The sequence below is a fragment of the Ursus americanus genome, chromosome 21 (genome assembly GCF_024610735.1).
Source record: "Ursus americanus isolate L20-20 chromosome 21, mUrsAme1.1.p, whole genome shotgun sequence".
Lineage (NCBI taxonomy): Eukaryota > Metazoa > Chordata > Mammalia > Carnivora > Ursidae > Ursus > Ursus americanus.
In genome coordinates this window covers 42187555-42200898 of record NC_142147.1, presented here as the reverse complement: position 1 = coordinate 42200898, position 13344 = coordinate 42187555, and the positions used below count along the sequence as shown (strand labels likewise).

The 13344-nt window shown below is 36.5% G+C and overlaps 1 protein-coding gene and 1 pseudogene across 10 annotated transcripts in view; one reads left to right on the top strand and one right to left on the bottom strand.

The window, feature by feature from the left end:
• ZNF568 (zinc finger protein 568) overlaps positions 1–13344 on the top strand; it is a 41024-nt gene that overhangs the window by 13279 nt on the left and 14401 nt on the right. For all 10 annotated transcript variants that reach the window (XM_087871067.1, XM_045805209.2, XM_045805216.2 and 7 more), the window contains one exon: positions 13209–13335. In XM_087871067.1, coding sequence (XP_087727193.1) covers positions 13209–13335 — 127 coding nt within the window. The remainder of the gene's footprint in view (positions 1–13208; positions 13336–13344) is intronic.
• LOC123797360 (14-3-3 protein theta pseudogene) lies at positions 5962–12738 on the bottom strand (annotated as a pseudogene).

The window sequence follows — 13344 nt, the reverse complement described above, 5'->3', positions numbered from 1 at the left end:
GAAGTGAATCCTCCAGGTCTTTTCCTTTTTTAGGATTTTTTTGGCTATTCTGTGTCCCTTGCATTTTTATAAGAATTTTATTAGGATCACTTCTCCATTTCTGCAAAAAAAGCAACTGGCATTTTGATAGGAGCTACGTTGGATTTTTAGATCAATTTGAGGTGTATTGTCATCTTATACTAAGTTTTACAATCCATGAACATAGGATGTCTTTCTTTTTTTTAGGTCTTTAAAGTTTCTTTCAATAGTATTTTGTAATTTTCAGAATGTAAGTTTGACATCTATTTTGTTACATTTGTCCTTATTTTATTCTTTTTGAGGCTATTATAAATGGGATTGTTTTCTTAATTTCATTTTTGGATGCTCACTACAAGTGTCTAGAAGTACAATTGAGGTTTTTGTGTTGATCCCATATTCTGCAACCTTGCTGAAATTGTTTATTCTAATAGAATGTTAGTGGATTCTTTAGATTTTCTGTGTCCAAAATCATGCCATATGAAAATAGTTTTATTTTCTCCTATCTAATCCGGATGCCTTTTACTTAATTCTTTTGGCTAATTACTCTGTCTAAAATCTTCATTGCATGAAGGGTATGTAGAAGTATATCCTTGCCTTGTTCCTGACCTTAAGGGGAAAGCATTTAGTCTATCACCATTTATTATGTTAGCTGTGGACTTTCTGTAGATGCCTTATATAACATTGAGAAAGTTTCCCTTTTTTGCTAGTTTGTTGAGTGTTTTTTTTTTTTTTTAAGATTTTATTTATTTATTTGACAGAGATAGAGACAGCCAGCGAGAGAGGGAACACAAGCAGGGGGAGTGGGAGAGGAAGAAGCAGGCTCACAGCAGAGGAGCCTGATGTGGGGCTCGATCCCATAATGCCGGGATCACGCCCTGAGCCGAAGGCAGACGCTTAACCGCTGTGCCACCCAGGCGCCCCTGTTGAGTGTTTTTATCATGAAAAAAGGTTGGGTGTTGTTAAGTTTTTTTCTGCATCTCTTGAGGTGATCATATGGTTTTTGTTTTTATTCTATTGATACCATGTATTACATTAATTGATTTTCAGGTGTTAAACCTGAAATTTAAACTGGGATCCCATTCCTGGGATAAATCCCGCTTGCTCATGGTACATAATTATTTTTATAAATTTTTTAAATTTGTTTTTAAAAAGCAGTTTTAGGTTCACAGCAAAGTTGAAAGTATACAGATTTCCCATATACTCCTTGTCCCCTTGAATGCATAGCTTCCCCTATTATCAATATCCCCCACCAGATGGTACATATATTACAATTTATGAACCTATATTGACATCATAATCCTCCAAATCCATAGTTTGCATTAGGGTTCACTCTTGAAGTTGCACAGTTGATGGAATTAGATAAGTGTGTAATTTATGTATCCATCATTATAGTATCATACAGAATATTTTCACTGACTTAAAAATCCTCTGTGCTCTGTCTGTTCATTGGTCCACTCTCCCACCCCAACTCCTGACAATCAGTGATCTTTTTACTGTCTCCATAGTTTTGCCTGTTTCAGAATGTCATGTAGTCGGAATCATATAGTATGTAGCCTTTTCAGATCAGCTTCTTTCACTTAGTTATATGCATTATAAAGTTGCTCCGTATCTTTTTATAGCTTGATAGTTCATTTCTTCTTACTGCTGAATAATATTCCATTATCTGGATATACCACTGTTTATCCATTCACCTACTAAAGGACATTGTGGTTGCTTTTTAAGTTTTAGCAATTATAAATAAAGTTGCTATAAATGTCTATGTTCCCTTTTTATATTTTGTTGGATGAAATTTTTAGCATTTTGTTGAGGATTTTTACTTCTGTATTAATGAGAGATAATGGCCTGTAGTTTTCTTTTTTGTCTTTGTTCGGTATTAGTATCAGGGTAATACTGGCCTCATAGAATGAGTGTTTTCTCCTCTTCTATTTTTGGAAGAGTTTGTGAAGAATTGGTGTTAATTTTTCTTTGTTGTTTGGTAGAATTTACCAGTGAAGCCACCTGGGCCTGAGGCTTTTTTTGTGGGCAGTTTTTTGATTACTCATTCAGTATCTTTATTTGTTACAGGTCTATTCAGATTTTCTTTTTTCCTTTTTTTTTTTCCCCTTGATTCAGGTTCATTAGTTTGTGTCTTTTAGGAATTTGTCTATTTTGTGTAAATCACCTAATTTGCTGGCATACTGTTTGCATAATATTCCCCTCTAATCCTTTTTATTTCTTTGAGGTTAGTAGTAGTGTCTCCTCTTTCATTCCTGAGTTTAATGTTTTGAGTCCTCTCTCTCTCTCTCTCTCTCTCTCTCTCTTTCTAGGTCAAATAAGAGGTTTGTCAATTTTGTTGATCTTTTCAAAGACCCAAGTTTTGGTTTCACTGATATTTCTATCGTTTTTCCATTCTCTATTTTATTGATTTCTAATCTAATGTTTATTATTTCTTTCTCTTGTGTTACTTTGGGTTTAGTTTGTTCTTTTTCCAGTATCTGTAGTTGAAAAGTTAGCATATTGGTTTGCAGTCTTTCTTCCTTTCTAATATGGGTATTACATTAATGCAGCTATAGATTTCCCTCAAAGTCTTGCTTTAGCAGCATCACATACATTTTATTATATTGTGTCTTCATTTTCATTCATCTCATAGCATTTAGTAATTTCCATTGTGATTTCTTTATTGAAACATTTGTTATTTAGGAGTGTTAATTTTCACATATTTGTGAATTTCATAGATTTCTTTCTGTTACTAATTTCTAATTTTAACTATTGTGATCAGAGGACATACTTTGTACAGTTTTAATCCTTTTAAATTTATTGAGACTTCTTTTATAGTCTAACATGTTGTCTATCTTGGAGAGTGCTTGATGTATGCTTGAGAAGGATGTACATTCTACTGTTGGCTGGAGTGTTCTATATACATCTGTTAGATCTAGTTGGTTTATAATGTTCAATCTTATATTTCTTTGCTGATAATCTGCCTACTTGCTCTATCCATTATTGAAAGTGGTGTTTGGAGTCTCCTGCTATTATTGTTGAATTGCCAATTTCTCCCTTCAGTTCTGTCATATTTTGCTTTGTGTATTTTGAGACCCTTAGGTGCATATATGTTTATAATTATTCTATCTTTCTATGGGATTTACCCTTTTATCATTACAAAATGTTCTTTATTTCTAGTAACAGTTTTTGTTTTAAACAGAGGGCTTCAGAGGGGAGGGGGTGGGGGAATGGGATAGGCTGGTGATGGGTAGTAAGGAGGGCACGTATTGCATGGTGCACTGGGTGTTATACACAACTAATGAATCGTCGAACTTTACATCAAAAACCAGGGATGTACTGTATGGTGACTAACATAATATAATAAAAAAAGTATTTAAAAAATAATAATAATAAAATAAAGTTTAATTTACTTAATATTAGCGTATGCACTACAGCATTCTTATTATTGTTCTTGGCGTGATATATCTTTTTCAATCCTTTTTAAACCTATTTTTATGTTTGAACTTAAAGTATGTCTCCTTGAAGACAGCATATAGTTGGATCTTATTTTTCCACCAGTCAATGTCTTCCCTTTTCTTGATTGTTTAATACATTTAATGCTAATGTTAACACTAAAATTGTTGGATTTATGTTTGCCATTTTCCTTTTTGTTCTCCATGTCTTATGGATTTTGTTTCTCTTTTACTGCTTTTTTTTCATTAAGTAAATGTTTTCTAGTGTAAAATTTTAACCTCTTTTTTTTTTTTTTAAAGATTTTATGTATTTATTTGACAGAGAGAGAGTGCACAAGCAGGCAGAGGGAGAGGGAGAAGCAGACTCCCCACTGAGCAGGGAGGCTGATGCCGGGCTCAATCACAGGACCCTGGGATCATGACCTGAGCCAAAGGTGGATGCTTAACTGACTGAGCCACCCAGGCGCCCCAAAATTTTAATTTCTTTAATGATTTTTTACTATATTTTCTTTGTGGTTATTCTAAGGCTTATCTTATACATTTTAACTTACCAGAATCTTCTTCAAGTTTATGCTAAATTTCACTGAGATATAGAAACTTTTAGTCCTGTGTAACTCTATTCTCTCTTTCCGCATTGTGTACTACTGTTGTTACATACAGTATATCTATGTTACAAACCCGATGCATTATTATAATTATTGGTGCATTTCATCTATTTAAAAAGCTAGAAAGAGAAAAGAGAACAAGTATATATTTACAACATTTGTTAAATTATCCTTATTTACCATTTCTAGTTTTTGTCATCTGTTCATATGGGTTAGAGTTCCCATCTGGTGTCATTTGTCTTACTCCAGTACATTTTTGCTTTCAAGATTTTCTCTTTGTCTCTGGCCTTCAGCATTTTTGCTGTGTATATCTGTGTGTGTGTGTGTGTGTGTGTGTGTGTGTGTGTGTGTGTGTTGGAACTCATTTAGTTTCTTGGATTCATAGATTCTTTTTCATCAAATTTGGGTGGTGTTCAGCTATTCTTAGAATGTTTTTCTGTACCTTTATCTTTTTCCTGTCCTTTTAGTACTTTCACCATGTGTATATTGGTACACACTGATGTGCACATTTGATAATACACTTGATGTCCCACATTTCTCTGAGGCTCTGTTTACTTCATTCTTTCTCCTCTTTGGTCCTAGGTTGCGGAATCTCGTCTAAGTCTACAAGTTTGCTCATCTTTCTTCTGCCAGTTCAGATCTTCTACTGAGCCTGTCTAGTGAATTTTTCACTTTGGTTATTGTACTTTTCATTTTCAGAATTTGTTTGACTGCTTTTATAACTTCTCTTTGTTTATATTCTCTATTTGATGAGACATTCTCACTATATCATCCTTTTTTTTTCCAGTTTTTATTTTAATCACTTGTTGCTCATCACAGCTAGTACACTCCTTAATTTCCATCACCAATTTCACCCATCCCCCTACCTACCTCCCCTCTAGTCACCATCAGTTTGTTCTCTATAATTAAGAGTCTGTTTCTTGGTTTCTCTGTCTCTTTCTCTCTTTTTTTTCCTTTCCCTTTGCTTTTCTTAAATTCCACACATAAGTGAGATCGTATGGTATTTGTCTTTCTGTGACTGAATTATCTTACTTAGTATTATACTTTCTAGACCATTCATGTTATTTTAAATGGCAAGATTTCATTCTTTTTTATGACTGAATAATAGTCCTATATAAATAACATGTCAAATTTATCCATTCATCAGTTGATGGACACTTGGGCTGCTTCCACATCTTGGCTATTATAAATAATGAGGCAGTAAACATAGATGTGCATGTATCTTTTTGAATTAGTGTTTTTGTATTCTTTGGGTAAATAGTACTCTGATTGCTGGATCTTAGGGTAGTTCTATTTTTAACTTTTTGAGACACTTTCATACTGTTTTCCAGAGTGGCCTTACCAGTTTGCATTCCCACAACAGTGCAAGAGAGTTCCCCTTTCTCCACATCCTCACCAACACACCAGTTGTTTCCTCTGTTGTTGATTTTAGCCATTCTGACTAAAATCTTTGTGAGGTGATCTCTCATTGTGAGGTGATTGTGAGGTGATCTCTCATTGTGGTTTTGATTTGCATTTCCCTGATGATAAGGGATAATGAGCATCTTTTCATGTGTCTTTTGGCCATCTCTGTGTCTGCTTTGGAGAAATGTCTGCTAATGTCTTCTGCCTATTTTCTAATTGGATTATTTGTTTTTTGGGTGTTGAGTTTTATAAGTTCTTTATATATTTTGGATACTAACCTTTTATCGGACATGTCATTTGCAAATACCTTCTCCCAGTCCATGGGTTGCCTTTTAGTTCTGTTGATTATTTCCTTCACTATGCAAAAGTTTTTATTTTGATGCGTCCCAATAGTTTATTTTTGCTTTTTTTTTTTTTTTTTTGGAGGTATAAGTGAATTTTTATTGGGAACTTGTCAACTTAAACAGCAGCAAATGAAAAATGAATAAGGAAACTTCCTATTGTCACAGATATACAAGACCTCCATCATAGATGATAAAGCAAGGCATTTCAGTTTGTGAGCCCCAGCATAGAAATGCCAAATGCTTTTCCATCCAGTCTAATACTTCTGGATTCCTACCAGCTAGAAATACATGAAGAGCATGGAAAAGTTGCTTACTGAAAGTATACCCCTGAAGAAGAGTAAGGGAGGGAATGTAGAATTTAAGAAGTTATATAGAACACTTTTTAAATTGTAATGAACTACATTTTTATGTCTTCACAGTAATATCTTCTTATATTCACGGTCACTTGCAGAACTGGTTCAGATTATTTAAATACCAGATCTATTTTTAGTTCTCTACATAAGTGTTTGGATGTTACCTATGTTTACATGAAATGAAGCTATTAATAATTCTCTACAGCAGTACTTGCATACCAGGAAGGCCAAGACAACAAATCAAGGAATGAGTTTTCGAAAGCTGCAGTGTGAAGACTTATAACTAGTTTATTCCGTACACATGAATGGGTTTCTTTGCTATAGAAAATCCAAATGGAATAAGAAATGGAGCTGAATAAAAAGGTTTCTTGAGGGGAAGAAGGATGACACCTTGTACGCTTTTAGTTTTCCTGCCCCTTCTGATGCATCACATTCTTCTCCTGCACTGTCTGATGTCCATAATGTTAGGTTGTCTCTAAGCAACTACATGATAGGGTGCTATCTTTGCATGAGTCTTCATTCAGTCTATCAAGTTCTGCAATGTCCTCATCAAAAGCAGTTTGAGGGGCGCCTGGGTGGCACAGCGGTTAAGCGTCTGCCTTCGGCTCAGGGCGTGATCCTGGTGTTGTGGGATCGAGCCCCACATCAGGCTCTTCCGTTATGAGCCTGCTTCTTCCTCTCCCACTCCCCCTGCTTGTGTTCCCTCTCTGGCTGGCTGTCTCTATCTGTCGAATAAATAAATAAAATCTTTAAAAAAAAAAAAAAAGCAGTTTGAGCCAGTGTGCGGGCAAGCTCTGGGTTATTAAGGATCTCATAGTAAAATACAGAAACATTAAGAGCCAGCCGCAGGCAGATTGGGTATAGAGGTTGCATCTCTTTCTTGCTTATATCAAAGCCTCTTGGTAAGCTCCTTGGGAATTATCTATTGTTTGTTTTTGATTATCATCACATGCCACTTCAACAAAGTACCTCAAGTAATCTCCCTTCATTTTCAGATAAAAGACCTTACTCTCTGGATTAGTCTCATTGGCTATTAAATACTTGTCCAACAATTCTAATACTGTGATGCAGATGGATCTCAGTTCAGACTCCACTTTCTCCAATAGTCCTTAATAAGCTGTGCAACTTCTTGTTGGAGGTGTCAGTTTTCAGCTCCACGTTCCAGATGACCCTCCACGCTGACCTGCAGCCCCAGCCACATTTGTGTAGGCCACTGAGAGCGGGTTGCTCTCCTTTTTTCACAGCTTGGCACCCTTCTCAGTCTTGGCCTTCATGCAAATTGCCACGTTGTCATAGCGCTTGGCCAGGTCAGCCAGCTTCACCTTCTAGATGAGCTCTGTCTTTTTGTTTGTTTGTTTTTGTTTTTAAAGATTTTCTTTATTTGACAGAGACAGCCAGCCAGAGAGGAAACACAAGCAGGGGGAGTGGGAGAGGAAGAAGCAGGCTCATAGCAGAGGAGCCTGATGTGGGGCTCGATCCCATAACGCCGGGATCACGCCCTGAGCTGAAGGCAGACGCTTAACGACTGTGCCACCCAGGCACCCCTGAGCTCTGTCTTCTTGGGGATGAGGAGAGGAGAGTGAGAGAGAGCACTGACTGGATAGGGTGGAGACATAGGGAGGGACTTCACATCTCTGCCACTGGGGTGCAGGTCTATTTCTGCTTTTGTTTTCTTTGCCTAAAGGAGACCTATTGAGAAAAAAATGGCTATACCAGTGTCAGAGAAATTAATGCCTCTGCTCTCTTCTAGGATTTTTGTGGTATCAGGCTTCACATTTAGGTCTTTAATCCATTTTTAATTATTTTTCTAAATGGCATAAGAAAGTTAAAGATTTTATTTATTTATTTATTTATTTATTTATTTATTTGACAGAGAGGGCACAAGCAGGAGAGTGGCAGGCAGAGGGAGAGGGAGAAGCAGGCTCTCCGCTGAGCAGGGAGCCTGATGTGGGGCTCAGTCCCAGTATCCTGGGATTTTGACCTGAGCTGAAGGCAGATGCTTAATCAACTGAGCCACCCAGGCGCCCCTTCACTTTTATTCTTTTACATGTTGATGTGCAGTTTTCCCAGCACCATTTGTTGAAGAAATTGCCTTTTCCCCATTGGATATTCTTTCCTGCTTTGTCAAAGATTAATTGACCATATAAATGTGGATTTATTTCTGGATTTTCTATTCTGTTCTATTGATCTGTGTCTGTTTTTGTGCCAGTACCATCCTGTTTTGATTACTGCAGCTTTGTAATATAACATGAAGTCTGGAATTGTGATGCCTCCAACTTTTCTTTTCTCTTTTCTTTTCTTTTAAAGTTTTTAAAGTAATCTGTACACCCAGCATGGGGTTTAAAACCACAGCCCTCCCCCGCCAAGATCAAGTATGCTCTACTGACTGAGCCAGCCAGGTGCCCCTGCTTTTCTTTTTCAAGATTCCTTTGGCTATTTAGGGCTTTTTCTTGTTCCGTACAAATTTTATAATTGTTCTACTTCTGTGAAATTGGTTGGTAGTTTGGTAGGGATTGCATTAAATGTGTAGATAGCTTTGGGTAATATAGACATTTTTTTGAAGTTTTATATATATATATATATATATATATATATATATATATATATATATATATATATATAGGTTTTGTTTTTGTTTTTGTTTTTTAGTAATCTCTACACCCAATGGGGGGCTTGACTCATGACCCTGTTTTTTAGTAATCTCTACACCCAATGGGGGGCTTGACTCATGACCCTGAGATCAAGAGTCACAAGCTCTTTCAACTGTGCCAGCCAGGCACCCCTGGACAGTGTAGTCCTTTGAACAATATTTGTTCTTCCAGTCCATGAGCATGGAATGTCTTTCCATTTCTTTTGTCATTTTCAATTTCTTTCATCACTATTTTATAGTTTTCCCTTCTTTGGTTTGATTTATTCCTAAGTATTTTATTATGTTTGGTGCAATTGTAAATGGGCTTATTTTCTTAATTTCTCTTTCTGCTGCTTCATTATTGTTGTATGAAAAATGCAACAGATTTCTGTAGAGTGATTTTGCATCCTGCGACTTTATTGAATTCATTTATTGTTCAGGTTTTCTATATAGTATCACAATCATCTGCAAATAGTGAAAGTTGTACTTCTTCCTTACTGATTTGGATGCCTTTTATTTCTTTTTGATGTCTGACTGTTGTGGTTAGGACTTTCAGTACTGTGTTGAATAAAAGTGGTAAGAGTGGACAACCTTGTCTTTTTCCTGATCTTAAAGGAAAGATTGTTTTTCCCATTGAGGATGATGTTAGCTGTGGATTTTTCATATATGGCCTTTCTTATGTTGAGGTATGTTTCCTCTAAACCTACTTTGTTGAGGATTTTTATCATGAATGGTGTAGTATTTTGTCACGTGCTTTTTCTGCATTTATTGAAATGATTATATGGTTCTTATCCTTCCTCTTATTGCCGTGATGTGTTACATTGATTCATTTGAGAATATTGAACTACCCTTGCAACCCAGGAATAAATCCTGCTTGATCATAGTGAATGATCTTCAAGGTTTCTTCTGACTTCTTTTTTTTTAGTTGTCTTTTTTCCTGATTCTCTTTGTTGAATTGGTCTATGTTTTACCTTGTTATTCTTAACTAAAAGAAGCTACCTGGCAGGGTATGGGGATGGGTTAGCCTGGTGACAGGTATTTAGGAGGGGACGTATTGAAAGGGCACTGGGTGTTATACGCAAACAATCATGGAACACTACATCAAAAACTAATGATGTAGTGTATGGTGACTAATGTAAAAAAAGAAGAAGAAGAAGCTACCTGGCTCCTCTTAATTGCTTATCACCAAAATCTCCTGTTTTTGAGTATGACCTTAATCTTAAACTTTGCCCACTGTTTCAAATAAGTTCATTTCCTTTTGGGAGAGCTTTTGAATTCTTTCTGTTTATGAGCTGCCTCTCTCCCTGGATAAAATCTTTGAGCCAAGACTCTGGGCTCTTAGTGAGATGGCAGCCTCTGGTCTTCTTGACGTGCCTATTTTAGTGTAGAACCTCTGTCCTAAAAGTGAACTGAGATAAGGACAAATATTCCAGTATTTTTCGCCTGCCACTCCTTGGGTAAAGCTTCCATTCTAGAGGAAAGGAGCCACTGACCTCTTGGCCACAAACATTAGAAATTTAGCCTCTTTAACTTGAGTTGAATTGGAATGAGAATGCTGAGCTTTTGTCCTTCCCAACAAGGTACCATATCCATAGATGGGTATGGATATGGTAGCTAAGGAGAGAAAGAGCCCTGTCTTCTTAGCCATACCCACCCCGATGGAATTTCTTTCAAGCTGAGCTAAAGTGAGGAGAGGGAAGGAGCAGATGTGACTTAAATGCCACAGTCTGCCACAGTTTTTACCAAGTTTTAGTAGATTTTCTTGAATAGATTGTTCTTCATTGCTTTATGCCCTTAGAGCAATTTCCAGAGACTGAAAATTTAAAAACAAAAAACAAAAAAACTTTTCACCAGTTACGCTTGTTTTACTGGGAAACATCCATAGAGTACCTCATACTGCTATCCTGAAGTAGAATTCCTCTCAAAATCTTTTATTACATGTTTGTTTTATATCCCGAGTTTGTATTATTACATTTTGTTACTTTTCTGGATTTAGGCTTGACAAATATTTGTCTAATTTATTAAAATGATCAAGGTATCTGTTTTTGGAAATGGAGATATATATAAATATAGATATAGATATATATCTCCATCCATATAGATATAGATAGATATGTATGTATATATTTATAACTTTTTTAAGTGTAAAATTAATTTCATTTTACATTTACCGACTCATACATACCAGGTAATTTGCTCCAAAGTTATTTTAATGAAGTCCCTCACTCTTCACCTAAAATCTTAAATACTAGTTTTTGTAAGTTTATTTGGCTAATTTGGCTAATACAATATTGGGTAGTGACAGAAAAAATATTTTATGTCTGCTTTTGCTCAGATTAATTAGTGAAACCATTGCACCAGATGCTAGTTTTCTACATCTGGTTTTGTCTTCAGTCTTCTCTACTGCTCAGTCTGACTTCTGTCTGCTTCTCCAAATGAGGATGATGTCCCCTCATCATTTGCCTTTGATCTTTTTTTTTTTTTTTGTCAAGATATTTGTCCTGTAGTTTCCCGTCACTGGTGATTTCATATGCTTTCAGTCTCAGCAAGAGAGGTTTCAAATGCACAAGTTCTTGTGTGTCCAGTTGTCTATCTTGAATCGGATATTTGTGGGATTCTGAGACTCCTCCTGCTGAGTTGGAGGAAAAAATGTGGTGACACTGCTTGGGCTGCAATCCCAGCTCTACCACATATGTAGCTTTATGACCCTGGAAGAGTTATTTTTACCCTGGTTTCCTTACTTTTCATTTTTATTTATTTACTTACTTTTAAAGATTTTTTTTCAAGATTTTATTTATTTTAGAGAGAGAGAGAGACAGCACAAGCAGGAAGGGCAGAGGAAGAGGGAGAGAGAGAACCTTAAGCACACTCCACACTGAGCACAGAGCCTAATGCAGGGCTTGATCCCCCGATATCATGACCTGATCTGAAACCAAGAGTTGGATACTCTACCAACTATACCACCCAGGCACCCCTTAAAGATTTTATTTTTAAGTAGTCTCTACACCCATTGTGGGGCTTGAATTTACAATCCCGAGATCAAGAGTCACATGCTCTACTGACTGAACTGGCCCCGTGCTTCTCCTTACTTTTTAAATGGGTAGTAGTAGCCACTGCATAATCTTACCAGGTTATTTTAGAAGTTAATATATCTAAAGAAATTAGTATAGTACCTGGTATATAATAACTCCTCAATAGATGACAGTAATGATAATGTTGATAGTAGTAATGATCATAGATCATAGAGACAGTGTCTCAGAAACACTCATTGCAGGGGCGCCTGGGTGGCTCAATCTGTTAAGGTCTGACTTTGGCTCAGGTCATGATCCCAGGGTCCTGGGATGGAGCCTCATGTCAGGCTCCCTGCTCAGCGGGAAGTCTGGTTGTCCCTCTGCCCCTCCTCCAGCTCATGCACACGCATGCTTTCTCTCTCTCAAATAAATAAAATCTTAACAAAAAACAAAAAAAAAAAAACACTAGTTGCAATCCAGCCTTTGGTGATTTTCATTTTTATTTCCCGTTTTGTCTATCTCATTTGTACTGTTTCTTGAATAAATTCTCCCAAATGTGGGATACATGGGTGCTTTTTTATCTTAGAGCCTTTACAGATAAAGATTTTTTCCTTACTTCTTTATTTGAATATTGAAGTTTTTAAGTGGGGAGGAAGAGTTAGATATATGTGATCAAGTAACATTCTTTTCCAGAAATTTATCGTTAGTTTCTTGGCTTCTGTTACATTGCTGTCATGGTTTTAATTCTCAACCTCTGGTTGTAAATAAAACAAACAAGAAACAAAACCTGAGTCCCTTTCTTTGATGCCTAACTATTGATTCTGTCCTTGGATCTTTACCCACTATGTATGTTCTGTACAACTACTCTTATTATTCAGCTCTCAATTTTAGGTAGATGGCTAATTCTCATCTTTCTTCATACCTCTAACTGCACAGTGGACATTTCCATCTAGAAGTTCTATAGAAATTTCAAATTTTGCATATTCAGATTTTCATACCTCTCCTCATTCCTCCTGCCTTATTTCTCTTCCATCCCCACTTTCTCCATGTTCTCTTTCTCACTAGGTCACACAATCACTTGGACAGATTCTGAGACAGTTTCCTGTGAGTCATGTCTAACTCTGTCAATTCTGTCACAGACCAGTACAAATCAGTGACCACTACATTTAGTCCTGCATAATAGATGATGAATGCTTAAGTTTGCTGACTCAATAATCAATGTCTTACAGGATATTTCTACTATGGTTTGTTTTCCCTCACAGCGTAATATAAGATTAAGTAAATATGAAGACTTGATACACAGTTTGTAGTGAACTGTGATCTCTGCGTTCATGATGTACATGAGTTCTTACATATTTTGACCACCGCGTTGAAGTTTGATGACTTCATATTAATTAGGATTGGTTTTTACAGGAAACCGTGACATTTAAGGATGTTGCTGTGGACCTCACCCAGGAGGAATGGCAGCAAATGAAACCTGCTCAGAGAAACTTGTACCGGGATGTGATGCTAGAGAACTACAGCAACCTAGTCACAGTGGGTAAGGGCA